The following is a 23,883-nucleotide window of genomic DNA, read 5'->3' on the forward strand; positions in this document are numbered from 1 at the left end:
AGAAATTTGTTATCACTTTGATATTAAAGGGGATTTTTGTAGATTATTGTAAAAAAAGGCCAAACTAAATTAACAAAGATTTAATTTATTAAAGCAATATACCCTTACAGAAATTTCAGGTTTCTGGCAAATAGTTGCAATAAAGTTTTGGCAATGTTGCAGATAATTTGCAGCAATGTCATATGCAAATTAGGTTTGTCACCAGAAGTTTGTCATTACTGGCTAAGTGTAGTTACAAATCACTGGGGAACACTAGTAGCACACTTCATTGTTGCCAGAGCTTTGCCTTTTGCGGCCAACATGGGCAAACTTCTGGCAATATTTTGTAGTGAACTCATTTGTTTCCCACAAATCATCCACAAGTTTGCTGCAAGCATTTTTGTAAGGGTAGGCACTGTAGTTTAAATGACAATGCAATGATAATGAAGATGGCAATTATTTGTCAGGCTATGCAGTCTCTCCCAGAGTTTTTGGGTTTGGTTAATAGAAACCAAATAACAGGTTGCCCAAAAATAGAAAAAGAATCAGTAATATGCAAAATAGGATTTATTGGGACAGAAATGCACAGTGCTTTTCTCTTGGACTCAAGTTTTCCAGTCCACCCGAGGAGGACCATTCTCAGATGAGAAAGACCACGTCCTCGGACACCATGACCTGGTTGTCGTCCTGCATGCGGTCAAGCAGCTGCTGGATCTCGAGCGGCTGGAAGGGGTCGGTCTGGTCCTTGTTGACGTGCGACAGGAGGTCAGACACAGCCACGGACTGAGAGCGTGCAGACTTAAAGGCTTTCAGCAGTGCCGCCTTAAACACCTTAAGTCTGTGTGAAATAAATAATTAAACCAAAAAAGCCTCAGGGTCATAGGTCATGGGTGACAATTCTTATTACTGCTGCATCACATGTAAAGAGCCATGACAAACCGAGGAAAAGCATCCAATGGATATAGTAACTACCTGTCCTGACTAATGGAACTCTTGGTCTTCTGAGATGATGGCTGACTGGGCTGGGCTGTGGAGGAAAGAAAAACAAGTCCACAATCAATCTAAATTCCGTTTTGTTTTTTTTAGGTTAAAAGGAACACGCCAACAATTTGGGAAATAAGCTTATTTGTTCCCTTTTAGCTATAGGCTAAGTGGTCTAACACACTTCCAGTGAATTGTGCTAAGCTAGGCAAACAGTGTAAGACTGGGTTATTGCACACACAGAGAAGGGTATGCATCCTCTTATCTTCTGGGGGAGACAGCAAACAAGCTAATTACCCAAAAAGTTGATGTGTTCCTTTAAAGGCAGGGTAAAAGCAAAGTAATACAAACTCACTCTGTTCATCTTCTGTGAAGCTGTAGGGATCTGCCTCATCCCCTGCGTCTGTGCGGTCCAGGTCATCTTTAGAAGCACGTCCTCTTCTCCTGTGCCAACAACCACACAGACATTTTTTGTGATGAGGGCTAAAACAACTTTGATACACTGTAAGCAATGTTTACTAAAGGGTTCAAATGTACAGGAAGGAACTGCACAAAGAAGTGTGCACTTACCTCATGCTTTTCTGGCTCAGCGTCTCCTGGGTCTCTTGTGATGCATCAACATCCATGTCCTCTTCTTCCTCTACAACCTTCCGTTTTTTCCCTTTCTCCAGGACCTACAAACACAGACCGTTTTAAAATCACCTCTAATGTGTAAATAACACATAAATTATAACTTTACTCCAGTAGATTAAGGGCTCATTAAAGGAGTTGTATGTGAAATTCTGTAGGATCCGACTTGACTTGAATGAAGCCATGTGGCACTCTTTCATTGACTTGCACTGTATTTGACACAACACTACACATGGTGCAAATGGTATTACAAGAGGGCTGGGCTTGTTTGAATGTTTTAAGCAAACAATCGAAAACTCCACATAGCACCTTTAACTGCATAAGTGGGAAAGTTTCACTGTTACCTTCTTGAAGTAGGCAAACTGCATAAGCTCAAGGGCAGCCTCCGCATCGCTCAGTTCAATAGCTTTGCTCATGCGGGCTTTGGCGTGCGCTGTGGCCAATCGGATCATGGTCTCAAGGGCTCTGGCGGTCACAGGTATTGTCTGTTGGACCACACACACAGGATTTTGAGAACACTTGAATCATCCGTTTCAGACTGTCTGACAGATCCACACATGCAAACTTATCAGTTACAGAGGTTACTTGTGTGTGTGCGCGTGCGTTTAGAGGCACTGACCCGGGCAGACTCCTGGTTGACCTGGTCATGGCTGCGGAGTTTAGAGTACTCCTCTGCAATGTGGTCCGAGGCCTCCTGTGTGAGGACCGGCTTCACCAGCTTGGCCACATGAATGTATTTCCTGATGAACTCCATGGTGACTATCTTCTCCCTGCATGGACATAAGAAGTCACCCTGGGTAAATGAACACCATCAAGGAACAGTGCATCATCAAAGAGTGACAACATGGTGGCATACCGTTTCTTGCGGTGTCCATGCAACACGTTGTCCTTCTTTTCATATATCTGCAGCTCCTGTTCGGCTGACTCTGTGATGTTGGGGTCATCTGTGGCAAACACATCCACTGTACTTCCAAGGGGCATTGCTGTTGGGACACACACACTTAAATAAAGGTTGTGAAGCTACAGTCCATCTGATTAGCTGCAATTAGAACAAAAACAAAACAGCCAAAAGCTCTACTTTTCATGTACAGAAAGGAAACAAGGATGAGTACCAAAATGACACCGGTCCTGCTTTCAATATGGTTCTTAACCTTAAAAAGGTAGTATCAGCGATTGCAGGCCCCCAAAAGGACCAAACATAAATCACATTAATCTAATCTTTCCTAACAATCTGCTAGCGGTCTGCCCCATAAGCAGGCCGTCAAAAAAACGTGTCTCTGTAGGCAGTCTAGGCTCCGAGATCTGTACACAAAAACAATGCTACCAACAAGGGTTGGCAACCCACTCAAAGGCAAAATAAAGTGTTTCAACCAATAACTGACAAGATGCGCGATGCGAGAGTTTTAATTGCACGAGAGGGAGGGGGAGGGACTAGCGAGCTAGCTCTCTGTTTTGTTTGAACATCAACAGAAGTGACATATCCCCGCTATCGCTGATACAACCTTTAACGCCTCAATAAAGATGCAGGCAAAACATCAGTCCTAGTTATTGGACCTCAGTGCAGCCTTTGACACTTTTGATCACAACATATTACTACACAGACTAAAACACTGGGTTGGATTTACAGGTAGGTATAGTTATAAATTGGGTCAAATTTTATCTACAAGAAAGAAGTTTTAGTTACCATTGGCAACTGTACCTCAACATCAATGTCCTTGACCTGTGGTGTTCCCCAAGGGTCAATCTTGGTGCCACTATTATTCAACCTCTTTATGCTCCCACTTGGACAAATCAAAAACAATTTGATTTCCTATCATATGCCGATGACACCCAACTTTACTTAGCTCCGTCATCTAATGACTATGGTCTACTTGATTCTTTGTCAGTGTACTGACAAGAGTAACAACTGGATGTCTCAATTTTCTTCAGCTGTACAAAGAACAAACCTGAAGTAATTACATTTGGTAAAAGGAAAGCAAATGATACGGTCTTGGTGTCTTAACACTTTGAGTGCCAAAAATTCAATATTGCGTTTTAAGCTTTTTTCTTTATTACGAAAATAGGCCGAGTCGCGCTTGCAAGAGGGTGATAGCGACACAGACGTTACCGACCAAGAGGAGGAGGAATTATGGAGCCCGACAGCAGTAAAAATGTGGCATCATTGTTTTGTACCCCTAGAATTGACTTTAACCTGTTGAGAGACTGTCTGATGGTCAAGGATTTTTCAGACTTTGTTTGCGTTAGCTGGTTTATAGCTAAATTTAATACAACAGCCTAACTGGAGGTATAGATAGATAGATAGATAGATAGATAGATAGATAGATAGAGAGATAGAGAGATAGTTAGATACTTTATTGATCCCCAAGGGAAAATTCAAGACAAAGTATGACAAAGCATAAGGTTAAGCTGTTGGCTGTGTTCCAGTAATTTGTTGTTTTGCACTCTGTATTGTAATCATTTTATGTTGTCTTTTATGTCTTAACTATTTTTTTTTTTATGTACTTTACTTTTTAAACTACTGCCCTTTTATGCTTTTATGTACTCTTTGCTTTTGTTTATGTAAAGAGCATTGGATTACCCCTGTGTATGAAATGTGCTATATAAATAAAATTGCCTTGCCTTAACCTTTAACTCACCTGTTCCCTCTGGCTCCCCAGGTGTTCGGTAGCGGTGCATGCGCAGCACATGCTCAGAGATCTCACGATCGCTGTCCGGGTCCATTTGGTCCAAGACGATAAAGAGCAGATCGAAACGAGAGAGCAGGGAGTCCTGCAGGCCAATATTCTCCATGGGAGTTTTATACTGATCATACTGTGGGAATACAGGAACATGAATAGACAGGTGTAGGATTATATCTGTGTGTCTGTAAGATTATACAGACACATAGATACTTAACAGGTAGAGTAGGCTGACAAAATAAATCTTAAAAACGTATCTTTTTCAAATAGCATTGTAACCTCACCCTCCCATAAACAGGGTTAGCCGCTGCAAGCACACTGCAGCGAGCATTGAGCCTGGCCTGAATGCCAGCCTTGGCGATCGTAACCCGGCCTTGTTCCATCACCTCATGGATGGCAGTCCGATCAATGTCAGACATTTTGTCAAACTCGTCAATACAGACAACCCCCCTGTCCGCCAGCACCATGGCCCCTGCCTCCAAACGACGCTCACCTGCAGAGAGGATGGGGGGATATATATATATATATATATATATAGGGATTGTCAAAGATACCTGGGACACCGAACCACATGAAATTTGGTGGGTATGTAGCCCCACTAGACTTTTACGGAAAAATTTCGTTTGGTCCCCGGGGGCAACTCCGCCCCTGAAACCCAATTTTTTTTTCCTCAAGGGCCCACATCAACCTAGCCCATAATCACTCATTTGTGATTTGCCCCGGTAAAAAAAATGAAAATGCAATATCATTCTGCTTTAATCGCCCCTCTCTTCAGTTAAGATGTTCAGAACTGCACCAAATTTTATGTGTATGATTAACCTGACATTCTCTGGGGGTATGCCAAGTTTCGTAGAATTTCATCCATTTGGGGGGCTAAAAAAATGAAGTTATGTGTACATTTAGTGACTGTACACTGATTGGCCTGTAGATGGTGGTGCACACATATACACACGCACACAGGCACGCACATCAGTATCGGCAATTACAACGGGTGATGCATAATTACAAATTCAGCAGGATTAAAGGAAAACCAAATATTAATCATAATAATTTGGCTGCATTTCCAGTATTGGCGTCACAGTCGTTTGTCCACCAGATGGCGCATCGTTGCAGTGAGACGTAATTTTGTTGGAAGTTAATCTAAAATGGGTTGGAAAGACACTACGCTTCCTACAAGGACAAGACTGTAGTTTACCGCAGAGAACGTCTAATAAGGGTAGGATGATTTCTGCATGACATGTAACTCCCATTTCTTCTTGAAGCCGAAATTAATCTGAGAATGTTTATCGGACATGCTTAGTTTTTACCGCAGGTAGGCTACGTTAATCTTAAGTTATATCAATAGCCTAGAGTAGGTAAAATAATGTTACCATTAGCATTGGTTGAGTGATGGAGACCAATTTGATTATTGATGTATTTGTAGAAAACCATGCGGTTATAGGCTACCAAGAATTGATAACAGCACTAATTGAATCTTTCGACGGTCATCTCATTTGCTTATGACCATAACCTAGGCTACTAACAGGAGCTAAGTCACTTAGCCACAACACGTTCGCTACATGATGGTTTTCTAAAGGAAAATATATAGGCTACCTGAAAGATAACCTGTCTATGACGCATCCTAAACACCTGGTTGGGACATTTAGCTCAGTCTCAAAAAAGCATCTAAGTCAACGTTCATTCCCAAACACCCATATAGGCTACTTCAATCCTCTATTTTCAAAGGTGATTCAAGTAAGGAAGAGCATGGCTCAAAGTAAAGTAACTAGGACTGAAACTACATAAATTCGTCAAAGTGAATAATTTGTCTCAACTCGCCGCAATGTAGATTTATTAACGCACCCGTGATCTACATCTCCATTTAAACCAAATGTTTTAGAGCGCACGTTGAGAGATGTATCCAGGGCATGTACCTACACATATTTGTTGCACGTGCTACAAAAATCATTCTTTGCGATGGATGATTTAGTACCAACGTTACACGGTCCAATACAGTTTTGCCTATGGCTATAACGTGAGACTGAGACGCTTTTTGTTTGTTAGGCGCGTGTTTAGGGTGTGAGAGGAGTCAATGTGCTTTGATTCCAGCTTGGTAGTAGTAGTCTATGCGATTAAAAAACACGTGTGTGAAGTATCCAAACAATGATAACGCTTTCATTATGGCTGCTTTAGCCACAGACATTGAGCTACTGTACAGTGGGTTGGGTTCCATTTAGAAGTGTCGCTTTCCGTGATTCACACAGCTGCGTGAAATGTATTACTACTGATATGCAAAACTATTAACTTTTCTCCAAGAGGTGGCAGCTTAAGTCCGCTTGATACTGTAAGCCATTGGTTCCCAAAGTAGACTTTATTTGGGTCGCCAGCATAGCCTAGTGACAATTTATGTTGTGTAATATAGCCTATAGTTTGTTAACAGTCACTGTTATAACTGTCATAACACTGTCATAACTCCCTCTATACATTTTTGCATTTAGAATAGCTCTGAAACCGGGGGCGAACAATTCGCAGGGGGCCAGTGCGTGGATATCTCAATCGCAAAATTAAACAATATTTCTATCGGGCGCCTACCATGGACTAGGCTGGGTGAACTCAGCCTGATATGCCGGCGATTCCTTTTTGATTTCTTAAAAGATTGAGCTTGGTCTGGTGAAAGCCAGACTAACCATGGACCTGATAGTTGCAAAATGCAAGGGAACATGAATCAGCATATTATTTGCACAAACAATAACAGACAGTAGCTCTTCAACTTGGCCCATTAAAATGTGTATGAACAGTCTAGCAATGCATTTCATGAAGCCGCCAAACAGGAAGTGAAGTGATCTCAGCAAGGCTTTCGCGTATCAACACCAAACTCAGGACATGGTCTCAGGACCCAATTAGGAGGAGGCTCAGTAAATGTGATGACTTTTGACCTATAGGTGGCGCTATAATCACAAGAAGTGGGCTCATATTTCAGCAATGCTTTCACATATTGAAACCAAACTTAGTATATGGACTTGGGACCTCATCCTGAGGACAGACAATAATTTTAGCAACCTTTGACCAGTAGGGGTGCTATAATTTGCAAAACTTTCTCGTATCAACACCAAACTTTGTATGTGGACTCGTGACTACAACCTGAGGATGCACAATACATTTGGTGACTTGACCACTAGGGGTGCTATAATTATCAACACTTTCTCGTATAGACATCAAACTTGGTATGTGGACTTGTGACCACATCCTGAGGATGCACAATCAATTTTGCAACCTTTGACCACTAGGGGTGCTATAATTTGCGACACTTTCTCGTATCGACAATTCCCTTTTGAGTATTTCATCAAAAACAACTTTTAAGGCTTTCGCATAACACCACCAAACTCAGTACATGGTCTCAGGACAAGTGTGAATATGCGTGCGAGGTAAGAGGTGTCTCCTACCGGTCTCCTGATCAGTGGTCACTGCTGCGGTCAAACCCACTCCGGATGAGCCTCGTCCAGTTGTGGGGATCGCCCTCGGTGCCGTGAACAGCACATAGCGCAGAAGCTGTGACTTAGCAACTGAGGGATCGCCTGCCAACAAAAGAGTGCCCCAACTATGCAAATCCAATCCAAAGGTACAGGTATCAATAATACATACACTGCCAGTAAAAAGTTGGGGCCACAAATTTCCATTCCACTCAATTATAGACAGAATACCAGCTGAAATCAGTTGCGTTTTTTTAATCAGGGCAGCAGTTTTCAGATTACATTATGCCTACATAATTACAAAGGGGTTCTCCAATGTTTTCTCTGATATCAAATTAGCAGAATGTGCCTTTGGAACATTGGATAAATGGTTGGTGATAATGGCCAATGTAGATACTGCATTAAAGATAAGCCATTCCTTTCTACAACAGTCGAATTACGCACAGATACTTCTTGACGTTGAAAAACCCAGCCCACCTATTAGTAGGATATTGATATCTCCACGGATGCGAGTGCCATTTTCCAGGATGGTCTCATTGCCTCCCAGCAACAGGCAGAGGATAGCTTTCTTAATATACTCATGACCGTGGATGCTGGGGGCTAGGGAAATGCTAAGGCGCTCAAACACATCCTGCACATCCACAGAGAAAAGGAACAAATCCTCAGCATCACATATTTTACACCACACACAAATCAAGACACATGACTACAAGATGCTGTGCCTACTCAAGCATGTGTAAGTACGAAGCAGCAGGGAGTGTCTCACCTTAGAGTGGGCTTTGCAGAACTTTTTGATCTTACTAATGTCATCTGCTGAGAAGGTGGGGACTATCTCCTTACTCATCAACTTAATGTTGTTCACCAGGAGAATGGTTCTGTTGGGTACAAATATCTGATAAGAACAGAATCAAAGTAGAAGTAACCTTGAACAACCAAATGGACTAAAACCATCAGCTGCCAAAACATCAGTTATCAACTAGAAAAACATTTCCTGAAGGAAATACAGTGCATGAAAATGCAAAAATATGATGTAAAACATCATACAGAGTAAAAACAAACTATATTGGTTGCTAAGTAGATGAGGTTTAATATAGTTGGAATGACTGAACAGTTAAATAGGTGGATACTTTAAATGGTTTTATTTTGGTTAAATGGTTAAATTATTTAGGTAGATAGTTGACGATAACTGACAGTTGGAATGGCGCTAATGTTTAACAATGTTAAAATGTTAACTATGTTAACCATGTGACTTAGCTAACTTAACTAATCATTTTAGTAGTTATGCTAACTAGCCTGTTAACTATGCTAACCATGTGACTTAGCCATCTTAGCTAATCATTTTTAGCAGTTATGCCAACAAGCATGCTAACATGCTAGCGTGCCAACTATGCTAACCATGTTACTTAGCCAACCTAGCTAATCATTTTTAACAGTTATGCTAACTATGTTAACTAACATGTTAACCATATGACTTAGCTAACTTAGCTAATCATTTTTAGTAGTTATGTTAACTAGCATGCTAACATACTAGCATGCTAACTAAGCTAACCATATTACTTAGCCAACTTAGCTAATCATTTTTAGCAGTTTTGTTAAAAATGTTAACAATGTTAGCAATGCTAACCATGTTAGCAATGCTAACATGTTAACTATATTAATCAAAACTGCTAAAAATTATTAGCTAAGTAACAATGTTAGCAATGCTAACAATGTTAACTATGTTAACCATGCTAACTAACTACAGTGGGTAGGAGTCATAGTTGATGACAAGTAACAGTTACAATGGCTGAACAGTTAAAAAGTTCAGTAGTTTAAAGGGTTAAATCGTTTAACAGTGAAATATTGTATTAAAGTATAAAAGTTACAAAGCTGAAAAATACATTGCCCGGGTGTCCTAAGTAAGATATACGCGACAAAGTTTCTACATTAAGCGGTTGAAGCTGCAATAATTGCGTTAGAAGAAGCCTAGGAAGAACAGTACAGTGCATTTTCATGCATCACTGTAAATATCAAGTTTATGTTGTTCCAACAGAAGAATTGCTCAGTTTAATTTCAACTTGTTTTTAATTGAAAGGGCCTAAGGAAGAAGTGCCTATGATCTAGCAGACTAAACTGAAACTACTAAAAAGCCATTGGGAAACAATATAGTTCAATAGAGTACACTGTGGTACTTTGAAACAATTTGTAAATGCACTACTGCACTACATGTGCTACTGTTGGAAGTGCTGTGTGTTTATTCAGAGCATCACACTCTCGGAGCATTCAGGACACACTCTTGCCACTGCAGGGGGCAACAGGGAGGCAGAGCATGACAGCAGTCTAACAAACCCAGGCTGCAGAATTATTTACGAAATTATAGACCATAATTAGACAAAATCTGTTACATAGAGTTATTCATCCTCAGTGTTGTCAAGGCCCTTTAATGGAACATAAAACACCCGTTTCAACCCACTGTTTGTCTTCATGTCACTTTGGATTCTTGAGAAACCTGTACCATTAATTCATAGGGAGATTGGAACACTTTCTTTCAGAACAACCTTTTTTAAACTGCAGAGCACCATTTCATGTTCAGAGTGCCAGATTGAATTTACAGACGCACCCTGCATCCACCACCACCAGCCCCACCACCTTTGACCTCTGACCTGAAGGTGCCAGAGGTGAAGCCGCCCTGTTTGGCCGGCAGGCAGCGGTAGACTCCCACCAGCTGCACACGGTCCCCAGGTTTCACTTTGTCCACCAGGTCGTCATTGACGATGATGTCGACCGAACGAGGAAGCTGACCAGCGGGGGCCTTCTCAGGCATCTCCTGCACGGTGAGTGTCTGGTGGTCCTTATACCGACACAGGCCAAACTCAGTTTCCAGAGGGTTATTCTCTTCATCCTACACACACACACACACACAACACACTTTTGTGAATGTGAGCTTTTAACCTAATTATCTTATTGTACCGTCGGATCCCAGGAAGAATATCTGGGACTTCTTGCATATGAATAAAATCCAAGAATTATATCAGTCTGGTTTCAGAGCACACCACAGTACTGAATCAGCCTTAGTTAAAGTTTTTAATGACCTCCTCATCGCTGCCGATAATGGACATATATCAATATTGGTCCTCCTGGACCTCAGTGCTGCCTTTGACACCATAGACCACAACATACTACTCCACAGGCTTGAACATTCGATAGGCATTAAAGACTCAGCACTCGCTTGGTTTAGATCATACCTTTCTAACCGCAGACAATTTGTACAGGTTCACAATAAACCGTCTACCCAGACTATGGTAAAATATGGGGTGCCTCAAGGCTCAGTACTAGGGCCCCTGTTATTTTCTCTCTATATGCTTCCTCTAGGCTCAGAAATTAGGAAACTTGGCATTAAATTTCATTCTTATGCAGACGATACACAACTATTCTTATGCAGACGATACACAACTATACAACTATAAAACCTGACGAATTAACTCTGTTAACCAAACTTGACACATGTATAAGAGACATAAAGACATGGATGACAAATAATTTCCTGCTTTTGAACTCCGATAAAACAGAAGTCATGGTTTTAGGTCCTAAAAAGATGAGGGATATCCTATCCTCATCACAGGCTACATTTACTGATCTTCGACCATCCTCATCCACAAGTGTTAAAAATCTACGAGTTACAATTGACCAAGACCTATCACTAAGTAATCACATAAAACAGATTACCAAAACTTCATTTTATCATTTCAAAGATAAGTCTTTATCCTTACCAGACGCTGAGAAATTAATTCATGCTTGTCACCTCAAGGATTGATTATTGCAATGCTCTATACGCTGGCTGCAATAACACCTGTCTAAAGAGCTTACAGCTTATACAAAATGCAGCTGCTCGCACACTTACTAGAACTAAAAAATATGAACATATTTCCCCTATCCTGGCATCTCTACACTGGCTGCCTGTTAAAAGTCGCACTGACTTCAAAATATTACTTCTAACATACAAAGCCATTAATGGCCAGGCACCAGAATATATTAAAGATCTCCTAGTCCATTATAACCCACCCAGACCGCTACGATCACAGAATACTGGCCTTCTTCTAATTCCAAGAATCTCAAAAACTACAGTAGGAGGCAGAGCTTTCAGCTATCGCGCACCCCTCCTCTGGAATAATCTCCCTTCCTCAATTCAACTAGCAGACACCCTCTATATTTTTAAGTCTAGACTTGAAACATACCTCTTTACTGCCTCCCATAGTTAGGTATGGTGCGGTGTGGAACTTCACCCACCTCAGGGATTTTTGGAACGGACCACCCTGCCGAATCCTCGTGTGACTGGCACCCCAGTAGCGCGTGCGATGGTGGTCACTGACCATACCTGCGCTGGTGTCGACTACCCCTCACCATGCCTTAGTTATGCTGCTATAGCATAGTGCTGTCATGGACTTTTCATGAGTCACACCGTACAACCCCCTCCCCCCCTCTCCGCTCTCTCTCAACTCTCCCTCTCTTGCCTATTCTCACTATATTATACTGTAACAATATATAGTACCACTGATTACTTATTGACATTAACCATTTTGATTTTCAGTAATACTAACCCACTCTACATCTCTTTCTTTCCCCTTAAGGCTCCCACACACAGCTGCGTGCATCGTGTTGCTGGAGACGCATCCCAGTCACTTTAAATGGGCTCACGTGATCCGTTGCCGAACTGAATTGTGGGGTCTGTCGCGTCGCGTTTCTCCCGCTGCTCGCGTTGAGGAGTTCAGCTGTTGCTGCACCGACAGACGGCACCGGCCAATCAAGCCAATCTACGGACGGCACCAACCAATCACATTATGGTTTTACTTCAAGTCATTTGCATAGCTACCGTCGGGAACACCCACTGGAATGCGTTGACGGAACGCAGCTGTGTGTGGGAGCCGTTACTGTTCCTCACTTGTGAGGTACATCACCAGTCATCAACCATCCATGTGTTGGCCCTCCTCTCACCCATCTCACCTCAAGTCCCATCCTCGACTGCCCTATTACTGTCCTGGATTCCTGGCCCGTACAGCCTAGCGACCCATCACCTGCCTATGACAACTCTGCCCGGATTCCTGGCCCGTCTGCCGACCCACCACATGCCCCTTGACAACTCCCTTCCCCTGGACAAATTCAACGCTGGACTATTTGAACTTTGTCACTAAATCAGGATTAATGAATTATCAAACTGGATACGTAATCACCCCACCTCTTTCAGCTCAAGTGCTTTTAACACCATGTCTTATTCTCTACACCTGATCATCATATGCATTTGTCATGTATACAGACCTTACTGTCCTGTATTGACCCTAGGCAGATGGGTCAGGCCCTTGAGTCGTGGATCTGCTCGAGGTTTCTTCCTATATGCATCTCCAATTCTAGGGAGTTTTTCTTCGCCCCTGTTACCCATGGGCCTCTCTTTTCTTTTTCTCTGATTGCCTACATTCTGTAAAGCGCCATGATACATGTGTAATGTTTTGGCGGTCTATAAGCACAATAAATTGAAATTGACTTATGCCCCATCTAATTGGGATCCTATAAACAATAATTACACATCAGAAAGCTGATTAGTCTGCAATCAAGTCCTTTTTATCAGTAAAGTTCAGTAAGGCAATCAGGTTATTTTCCAGAGTGAACCGGACAAGGCTACAGCGAAACACGCTGTTAACGCCAATAAAATAATCAGTTAATACACCAATGTGTGGTGATCTTTCACACTTGATGGATCATTTTCCAATTTGTCAACAACAAAACAGCAGATGTGGACACGGACACACACACTTCACCTTAGTGGGATAGATGGAACTGGAGGGGAAGGCATCCAATGAGGTGAGGTCTGTGTACTTTCTCTCTAAGGTCTTCTTGGTGGCTGGACAGTAGTGGACACTGCGCATGATCTTTGGTCTGACAAGAGAGCCTGACAGACAGACAGACAGACAGACAGACACCTCTATAACCATGCAGGCTTATTTCGGTCACCTGTTTATTTATTATAAACTATATTCATAAAATAAATGTTAGTATCAATGGTGAACTCTTACACTTGGTGACAATACCCTCTACACACACAAGGTTGCCTAGGAAACGAGCACTGAGGGAGCGAGGGGTCACGTGTTTGTTGCCAAAGCTGCCTTCAAAGCCTACATGGAACTCTTCATACTGTTTAGAGAATGTGGCGTCTATTGAGGAAACCAAATCCTTCAGCGCACGCTGGAACGCCACCAGCTCAGAGAAGGCGTTCTTTAGTAACCTGCATGGACACAGAAGGGGGTTGGGGGTTAGTAAGAGACAGGAGCTGGCGGAGAGAAAGAGGGAAGGGACAGCTAAGACAAAATGCATGAGAAGAGGAAGAGGAGTAAGCAGGAAAAAAGCGAATTACAATAGATCACACAAGCGAATGAAGGCCATAATGAAGACATATGAAAATGAAAGACATGGCACACAAAGAGAAAACATCACTCAGTCTAAACTAATCTCATTTTTGGTTAACATTCATTGTTTCTACAGTACACTCAACTTGAGGCTGCTGCTAAAAGGGGTAGGTCCTTGCAACTCAAATAATTTTGCTTTTAACTCTAAAACACCACTACATTAATTCTAAACCAACGGCGACTTTATCCTCATCACAGGAAAAAAAAAAAAAAAAAAAAAAGAGTGTCTGGTAGTGGTGATTGAGCATATGCACCAGTGGGAAGAAGGTAATAGTGTAATGATGAGGGGAGAGTATACAAGAGGCAATGGCATGACAATAATGGCATGGGGCAGCCTACTGCTTGTAACCTGAGGGTTGCTGGTTTGATCAGAACGGCTGAAGTGCCCTTGAGCAAGGCACCTAACCCCTCACGGCTCCCCGAGCGCCGCAAGGCAGCTCACTGCTCCGGGTTAGTGTGCTTCACCTCACTGTGTTCACTGTGTGCTCACTAATTCACGGATGGGATAAATGCTGAGACCAAATTTCTTGTATACGCAAGTATACTTGGCCGAGAAACCTGATTTACATTTTACATAAAGGTTAAACACATTAAACAAACACATTGCAATATTTGCTCCTAGAAATATGTATAATATCTTACTCTGACGCTGCATCACTTGTTGTTGAATTGCAGCTTGCATTATTGCAGATATCTTCTTGACACTCATATTGATTAAAGTGTAGAAATGGCCTTGTACCTGTTCACACGATACGATACGTGAAGCATTTAAACAAGGACAACTCACTCTTTGGCCCGTTTCTCGTTCCTGCGGCGCAGGTCATTTATGTTGACGAGAAGTCTGCATTGGCCCTCTGCCACCATGTTGCGGACCTTCTCATGATACACTCCTTGGTCTTGCTAAGGAACAACACAGAGCATAGCTTTGCGTTTAAGGCTGACACTGACACACAAACAACCCTATGGATTAACCCATTTTACATGTCGTTGGCCAGGGATGTCAAAGTCAAATACATTAGAGGGCCAAAAAAACAAATTTGCTACAAGCCGAGAGCCGGACTGGTTCAATGTTTATTAAAACATATTAAAACGACTGCACGTAACCTATTGAACCAAGACGTGTACTGTATTTTATTTAATGATTAAATGAATAATGACTGACTGAAGTGCGGGCAAAGTTTGCACAAATGTACGATTTTTCCCATCCTCACCGACCTAGTCATAAAACTTGTTTAAATGATCATATGACGCCTCCTTGCTGCTTTGTCGTCTACATCAGTCTCTCAAACTTCTTTGACCTGAGGCCCAGTCAAGGCATACTTTGGGGTCATAGGGCCCACCTACATGAAGCCACCCCTCCTCCCACCCCCATTAAATTATCATAATGATATCACAATTATTATTATTTTTATACTATATTGCTATACATGCACTTCAAAACAGTCAATGTTTAAAGTGCTAAGATTGTTCACAAAAGTTTGTGAAAACATGCACATCAGAATACTGCTTTACTAATGTAAAATATAATTAGGCCTACAATAGTTTCATTGTTTTTGCATTGTTGCATGATGCTTGCATGAGAAATACTTCTCAAAACAGCAGTTATATGGGTGCCGTTGTTTTGGGATGTTTCACTCATGCAAGCATCATACACTGATAGAATGTTTATATGCTATTTAATTACATTTAATTTGAATGCCTGAATGTAAGGATTCAGGAGACAATACCAGCTTGTGTGAATGGTGAATGGCGGATCAGATCATGCGTAAATCACTGATCTGGAGATCTTTAACTATCTTTAACTAAGACTAATTAATAGCTTTTGGCTGACTTTAATACTTAATGCCAAACAGTGTTTTATATAGTCTGTGCTCTGTTTTTTTTTATGGAAGTTGCATAAATCCACGTCGTTATATTAAATGTCGTTTCATAATTAGCCTTCCAATAGGTTGAAGCTTAGCTTTGCTACCAAGTGCACACGCATGCATTGAATAAACGCTCATACCACGACTTAATTCTATGCCTCTATGTTTGATGACACCAAATTAACAAGTATTTCCTACTAATTGCAGAAATGTTTGTTTTCTTTTTCTGTCCGCGGCTCCTTGACCAATTGCGCAGCAAATTATCAGACGATGGCCCGGGAATAATTTCACTCTGCAGACCATTGTCCACATTGCGGACGCGGCCCATAGTTTGACAAATGGTGACCTGCATGCTGCCATATTAAGGCCTTGTGGCTGTGGCCTGCTGGCCGGTCCGTTCTAATACTAATCAAATATCATCCCGGGGCCGTAGATAATTCATTCGCGGGCCGGATCCTTGACTTTGACATATCTGTCGTAGGCTATGTCTCGATGTGGGCAAAACAAAAGTAAAAACAACAGATTACATACATCATCGTCAAGGAAGTCCAGGTACTCTCTCTGTGCTTCACGCAGCTCGAGATCCTCAAAGCCATTATCCATTTTCTACACGCGGTTTCGCTACTTTCTTTTGCGCAGACAGGCCTCTTCTCCTGTAAGAGGAGTGTGCAGGCGAAAAAACAACTTCACCCAATACCGTTTTACTAGCAATCAAATACCAGCCGGAGAACATTGCCTCTTATGACACTTGTGAAGTAGAGGAGGCTGCCATTCAATGGAACGCATCAATTAACCAATTAGCGCTTGATTTAACCATCATGGATTTGCCAATACCTTGTAGCCTAGAAATCTAGACGCACCCTAACGGAAGCAAATGTAATTGGCTCGTCTGGCTACCAGAGCTGTGTTCCACAGACTGAACACTTAAGTCTATAACTAGACTCATCTGGTCATGAACAGTTTCATGTGTTTAACTTGTCAAAATCATGACAACGTACCATAAAATGAGTCCAGGAGTGGTGACTGAACTTAACACTGGGCACATGAGAGCAAAATAATCAGTGAAGCAGTGGTAGCTTTGTGTAGCCATTATGAATACGTCTTTGAGCATGTGCACAACAGGGCGCGAGTGGAACATGGGGGGTTAAAAATGTTCACGGCCTGTCTTGAACCAGCGCCAACTGGCTTGCATTTAAATAGCCTCATTAATCTGTCGCAGCCACATTCCTCCCGGCTTCCCGCCACTGAATTGGTGCCCAGCCGGTTTATGCAGGAGACGCATCCCCGAAATCAACACAGAAGTCCGCCTCCCCTCGACCACAGCGCCAGTGGCAACAAACAAAGCCTCCGCCTCACACTGCCCACTTAAGAGATCTTCAGCTCGAATATGACTCTCTACCGAAACCAGAGATTGCGGACTGCGTAATCAAACGTCCGCCGCTCCTCTCTCAAAGCACCTGGACTCCGCCTCCTTAGGTGGAGCAGAGCAGGTAATCGCGAGACCGAGGTCAGTCAAAACGCGGAAACAACAAAGCACAGAAGAAAGTCTTATCAACATTCTGAAACCAATGTCCACAGAGATAAGAGTAAGTGAAGTTGTATGACTATTCTTTAAACCTGAAACATTTATCACAACTGTATCAGGCCAATAATAGGCTAAATAAACAGCCCGTTGATATCTTGGCGATTCTGGCAAGTATTACCTATACGAGTGGTGATAGCCTAGCGTGACTTGTTTTTTTTTTAACAAAAGCATGATAGCAACATTTGTTTTGTCGTAGTTTAGCCTACTAGACACTGCACCCGGTGATTTTGTTCGTTATCATGTTTGGGTGAGGCTACTATGCTTCGCTTGCTTGTTATTTTGTTGATGGATTGATTGTAAATGTAGTAGCCTATAACAGGATTCCGACTGAACAACCTGAAACTGCCACAAAAATAAGGAAACTGAACCTCAGTTTCTGTCACGTGAGCACTTGTCTAATTTGACTTTCCATAATTAAGACATGAGCCATGCACCCAGGACTCACCGGGGGCCAAGGGACCGTGAGCGTAACGGTGAGCGCACCGGAGGAGTACCCCGAGACAACCGAGAGGGTCGAGGCAGGAGGGACTACTATGAAGACAGACCACCACCTAGCGACAGGTGCGTTATCATCAAAGAAAGATTCAGCGGTGTGTTCGTGCGTGTGTGTTTAAATGATGCTCTGTCATTACAGGAGTGGTAGCCTATTCTGTGGAATTTATGTGGGGATTGCATACAGTAATACTGTGTGTATGTATATATATATATATATATATATATATATATATATATATATATATATATATACTGTAATATGTTATAGTCTATAGTGTAAATGCAAACAAATTATTTTTCAGTTTGTCAGTTGAGTAACTATATTTTGGAAGCATCAACATTGCTTATATTTCAGTCTGACACCAATTTTCTTGCTCTTACCTTATGCGCATGGTCTTCCTTCTTCTCCTGGCCCTCCACAAATTCTCAGTTCATCACAGCCTCCCTACTATGACCGCTCACCACCACCTCTGAGACAAACACACAGATCCACACCTCAAGAAGAGCACCATGGATCCAAGTGCACTAACATATGTTCGAGGAGAGGTAAGACGCTCTATCTGTGTTTTTACCTATCAAAGTATTCAAGTGTAAATAGTTAAAAATATTCAACTGAGAAGAATCCAAATGACCAGTGAGTTGTGATTGAGTGATTTAGGCAATGATGCCAAAGACTGTTGTGTTTTGACACCAGTGTAGCATAGATGGTTGAGGATTGAGCCAGTCTCTTCTAACTGATGTATACTGCCATTTCTAAGGTCTTAACCCCCAAAAAAAAAAAAAAATGAAATCTAAAAAATAACATATTTAAATTAATAGGAAGACATGTTTGTAAATAATTGCCATATTAAAAGAATGGTTTTATGATTCTGTACTGAATAAGTTTCACTTGTCCGGCCACTTCCCCTGATTCTGCACCTGAGTCCATCCCTGACAGTTCATCTCGTCAAACTGGTTTCACAGCTAAGCTTTGCCTCAGTAATGTATGCATATTATCAAATGCTCACTGAGTTGTGAACAGTGTTATGCCCTGACACAAAGCCGGCCTATTGTTGTGGGCACTACTATGAGCTGCAATGTTTTCATCGAGTATGAAAGGCCTTTTAGTCTTCCTTGGTTGACATCACACAGACATGGACATACAGTCATCCAGAAAAGCAAAAAGGGTGTTCCATCGCCAGATTTGATTAGAGAAGGATTACGACCACCACGAATGTAAACATTTTTTTTAACCTGTCAAATCTTGAAGGATTTTTGCCTTGAAGGAATGTATGTGAAATTAAAGGTGCAGTCAGCGATTTTACGCAATTTCAAGCCTAAATGTTTTGTCACATTCAGCAATCATTTCTTCAGGACCGCTAGCTGCCCATTCCGTGAGTACACTGTAAAAAACGATCTCTGTAGGCAACGCAGGCTCCGAAAACGGGAAAGAAACAAAGTAGGAGCAGCCTAGCCTGGAGGACCAGACCCAATCCGAAAGATTAAGGGTCTGGCTACGAGTAATGAAAATGGCCCAACTTGAGGGGCTGCAACAAGCATGCATTTGAAAATATCACTGCACACAATTGGATAACACTAAGACCAATGTTTACTGACCGATTCCGGACGTCAACGCAATTCGATAACACTACGACCAATGTTTCCGGACATCGACGTCGCAGCGCTGTTGTCATCTGTTTAGCTCGCCTCTGGCCCACCTATATCATACACCATTGTGATTGGTGCAGCTCGGTTACATGGGCATAAGTAATGAGCATCATTACTGGTCGCCAGAGTCACTCGCTGAGCAAATTAAAATTTAGCTCTCGTGAGAACTCTGGATTTTCAGGGTAGGGGCACCCCCTAACAAAAACTAAACTTTTTGTGGAGTTTCTCTGGGAATACTGAAGGTGGGGGTGAGCTGTCTGTTTACGAATACTGAAGGTAGGGGTGAGCTACCTCTCTGGCGTGTTTCCTTTGGTCCTTGGTTCAAATGTAATGTATGATATTTTGGACAAAAGCGTCTGCTAATAAAAAATAAATATAAACACAAACAAATCGCTGACTTTACCTTTAATATCACAAGCATCTCATAAGAGGGGTCCTCTCAAATTGGTAATGGAAGAAGCCCACAAGCAGGCTCTTCATTAGCAAAACCTTTGTGCCTCATTATATACATATTGTCCACTTATTCTCCACTCATATTTTCTAGACACCGTCTTTCTGACTGCTCACACAGATTTTAGTTAATCATTGGAAAGAGATTAACCCAGACCCCTGGATCAGGGCGAGGAGCGGCACATCTTGGCCATGCTAGCAGCCGTAAGACTGGCAAAAGATAAATTTTACAACTTGGATCAAGTACTTTGTGTGTGTGTGTGTATGTGTGTATTGTTTGATTTTCAAAATGGGAAAAATCAAGTGCTAAGTTGTGTTTTATTTTGTTGATCTACAGTGTATGTACTTACATCCTTGTGTGTTTGCTTGTTTGTGTGTCTTGCAGGTATAGTGCTGATCTGTGCCGTCCTGACTAATGCGCTAGTCCTGGTGTGTGTTGTGGCCGCGCACCTCTCCATGTCCGGCTTCTCTTCAGCGGGCCTGTCCGGAGGCGGCTTCAGCATCAACGCCCAGATCCCCTTTCAGGGCACAGAGCTTCAGCAGGTCCGCGACCTCGACATGCAGTTCAGCCAAATGCGCGCGCCTGGAGTGTATGGGGGCGTGGCCTTCAGCCTCACCATGGGTGTCCTCTCCCTCCTGTTTGTGGTCTCGGGGTCAAAGCCCGCCTACCTACTGGGGAAGAAGCTGCTGGTTAGCCAGTTTCTATTCCAGCTCATAGGGGGTGTAGCCTATGTGGTAGCCGTGGGGCTGTACCTGCACTTTGTGATCAAAGTCAATGCGACGGATGTGTGTCAGCGTCGTGAGCGGCTCTACGCAGGGCGTGGCTTAACCTATATGAACTGCAATGTCGGCGGGGGTGATGCGGCTGTGGCCCTGTTCGGACTCATCACAGCTATTCTCTACGCGGCAGGAACGTACCTCACCTTTGTCACCATGCGCAACGTAGCACACTACCACAAACGCACACAAGGTCACACAAATTCACGTTCTCAAATATAGAAGGCCTGCATGATGGGACAGCCTTAATGTCTAATGTGGATTCGAGAGGAATGTAATGATTCCCAATGCAAAACATGCACACAAAATGTGTTTGATAACAGAAAAAATGTACATGTTTTATCATGCGTTTTTACATGTTTTTAATTGTAACTGGACTTTTAACAGGTTATTTAGTGAAACTTTTATATTGATTTATTGTGAAATAATGTCTAGACCCAAAATCTAATTTTCAAATAATGTTACTTTGCCTCTGAATAGAGGTATAACTTGCCATCTTTTATTGTATACTGTGAATATTTTGAATATTCTATTTTGATATGATTTTGGCTGGAGGGACTGTCAACAGATTTTTCTCACTGATATATTTTGTAAATAAACTCCTAATTTTAATGTCATAGATTCACTTCTGCCTTTTAACTTGCATCATTTAATATAATTAAATATTATTTGATTTAGTATAATATTTTATCTATCAATATGCACTGCACATTTCTGACTTTAGTTGTATGATTAAAAGAAGTCAGCTAACGTTATTATAATTGTAACAACTTAACATAGCTGTTCATGTTTTCAGGCTACCATGTTATCATGCTACCGTTGCCCAAGCCATTTAGTAGGCCTTCAAAGTATCATGGTTAAGTTTTACAAACGTTTCACTGAGGTTAGGCTGTGGCCGCCCCTACCTGAAGTGTCTGTAGAGCCACTTGAACGACAGCAAATAAATCAAATAAAAATGTGTTGCCTAATTGTGTATCCTTTTGTCCAGCCTAATATTTTAAGAATTCAGTTCATGAAACACAGGCATTGAAACGCACACTGCAATGGGCAGGAGAAGTCTATAACGTGTCCATATTTTACACAAAATTTGCACAGGGAGAGTCAAAACTCTTAGGCTTATAGGCTATTAACGTTAATGTTGTTGACATGTAAACATGGGTTTGATGTTTTTTTGATACTTTATTTCCTAATTCTCACATTGGGTGCTTCTCCTGTGGCGCAACAGGTTAATGCCTATATATTGCTTTTTCACGCAGTCGACATGGGTTCAATCCTCCCCATCACACTTTTTTTTTTATTATTATTTATTTATTTTTAGACCAGCAATGCTTCCTCAATTTAGGCTACAGATACTAGGTGGCCACAGAGAGCATGACCAGTCAGTCAGTGAAATGTTTGAAAACTTAACCATGCTACTTTGAAGACCTACTGGCTTGGGCAACTGCTGTAGCAAGACAACACTATCAGCCGTGTTAACTTGCTACACTCATTAGCTGACTTCTTCTAATTGTATAGAGTAAGTAAATTTCACTATGACTTATCAGCTGGTTCTTGGCGCAAGTGCGTAAATGATTGGTTATCATGTATGAGGTTTCATTTAGGAAGCAGGTTCGATACCTACGTGGAGTTATTATTAGGCTGTTTAGGTATTTATTTTTTTGGTGGCATATTTATGGTCCAGTGCATGTGTAGCGGAGTAAATAATTCCACTTGCCATTAAAATGTAACTTTTCATTTAGCTAGTAATTTCTCTATGAGACAGGCTTTTCATGTAACACGAGCGCCATCTATTGGTGCTATTCTGCTGACGTTTAGGGTGAGTTCTTACACACAATCACCAGTCTGCAGTAGCCTGTTCTCGTGGTAAGTTGCATATATTGAGCTCCGCTGTTATAGCGTAAATAAATGTGTCCAGTGTAATAATATGCTAGTATGCATGTAGTAAATCCACACAGGAGGTCTCTATTTTTATATTAGAGACCATTTTGTTTTGTTTCTTTTGGTTTAGCTTTAAAGTGAAATAGTTCGCCACGTTGTGCTAGCTTGCTAGTCTGGTTAGAACCTAGCTCGATAGCTTAACTTTTGTAATACTTTACGAACCGTGAACTGAATCATTTCTGTTTTCGTTTTGCTAGCTGGAGCTCTCTATGGCAAATGTGTGTGACTGTGAGACATTTGTTCTATCAGAATAAACGGCTGTGGTAGCCAGAGAGAGTCAACGCCTCGTCGTCTATATAACACAACGCAAGAGTGAGAGTACACACCCGCTACACATGGTGCCGTGACCCATTCTTTTCTGCATGTGGCTGCTGCTTCGCAAGGGAGTTCTGCGATTACATCTTGTGAACACACTCGACGACGGTGCAGTGAGTTGCCTCGAGTGGCGCACTTCAGACTGAGAGATAATAGCTTTATAGATGAAAAGATAAATAGCGTTTTGTATACTGTTTATTTTCGTGTAATTAGCCTACATATTGAGGTGGTTTTTGTTTTCTCCTGAAAGAGTATTGCATTTCAAGTAAGTTAAAAGTCCAGTATGTAGGAAATAATGGAAAATAAACTGTAACCATTCCAAAAATGATCACCATATGTTGTCAGAGAGTAAGGAAACACGATGAATTGAAGTAATGGCTTATTTGACAACATTACTCTACCCCGTAAAACCCATGAAAACGGGGCGGAATGTCTTGGAATTTTCGTTTATGTTTTGAACGATTCATTCTAGAATAGCGTATTAATAATGGGCTAGCGCGTCTTCCTATTTGGGTTGCCAAATTAGCAAAGGCCAACTGTCAACAGCTGTCAGTTATAGTCATGAACGCCTACGAGAGGCAGGCAAATTTCCAAAATTTAAACAAGAAACAAATTAAGTGGACATCGGAGGAGCTTCCTGAGATGGTGACGTCTTCGTCA

At 41.8% G+C, this 23,883-nt stretch overlaps 2 protein-coding genes across 3 annotated transcripts; one reads left to right on the forward strand and one right to left on the reverse strand.

The window, feature by feature from the left end:
* Positions 1–531: 531 nt before the first annotated feature.
* mcm3l (MCM3 minichromosome maintenance deficient 3 (S. cerevisiae), like) lies at positions 532–16,729 on the reverse strand. Its single transcript, XM_048253466.1, has 17 exons — positions 16,548–16,729; positions 14,939–15,051; positions 13,762–13,970; positions 13,507–13,637; positions 10,360–10,598; positions 8,484–8,592; positions 8,195–8,348; positions 7,691–7,822; positions 4,553–4,761; positions 4,227–4,401; positions 2,447–2,573; positions 2,210–2,360; positions 1,935–2,075; positions 1,531–1,634; positions 1,316–1,404; positions 952–1,006; positions 532–817 (listed from the first exon to the last, which is right to left on the reverse strand). The coding sequence occupies exons 1-17, from the start codon at positions 16,617–16,619 to the stop codon at positions 619–621; spliced, it is 2,409 nt and encodes an 802-aa protein (XP_048109423.1). The 5' UTR covers positions 16,620–16,729; the 3' UTR covers positions 532–618.
* Positions 16,730–16,889: 160 nt separating this feature from the next.
* si:ch211-191a24.4 (uncharacterized protein LOC100150331 homolog) lies at positions 16,890–21,587 on the forward strand. Of its 2 annotated transcripts, none has more exons than XM_048253467.1 (4): positions 16,890–17,602; positions 18,021–18,162; positions 18,527–18,642; positions 20,579–21,587. In XM_048253467.1, the coding sequence occupies exons 2-4, from the start codon at positions 18,023–18,025 to the stop codon at positions 21,190–21,192; spliced, it is 870 nt and encodes a 289-aa protein (XP_048109424.1). In that variant the 5' UTR covers positions 16,890–17,602; positions 18,021–18,022; the 3' UTR covers positions 21,193–21,587. The 2 variants fall into 2 exon arrangements, with proteins under 2 accessions (XP_048109424.1, XP_048109425.1); XM_048253468.1 differs by lacking the exon at positions 16,890–17,602 and adding an exon at positions 17,633–17,708.
* The last annotated feature ends 2,296 nt before the right edge of the window (positions 21,588–23,883 follow it).

The sequence above is a fragment of the Alosa alosa genome, chromosome 9 (assembly GCF_017589495.1).
Source record: "Alosa alosa isolate M-15738 ecotype Scorff River chromosome 9, AALO_Geno_1.1, whole genome shotgun sequence".
In the NCBI taxonomy this organism is placed as follows: Eukaryota; Metazoa; Chordata; class Actinopteri; order Clupeiformes; family Clupeidae; genus Alosa; species Alosa alosa.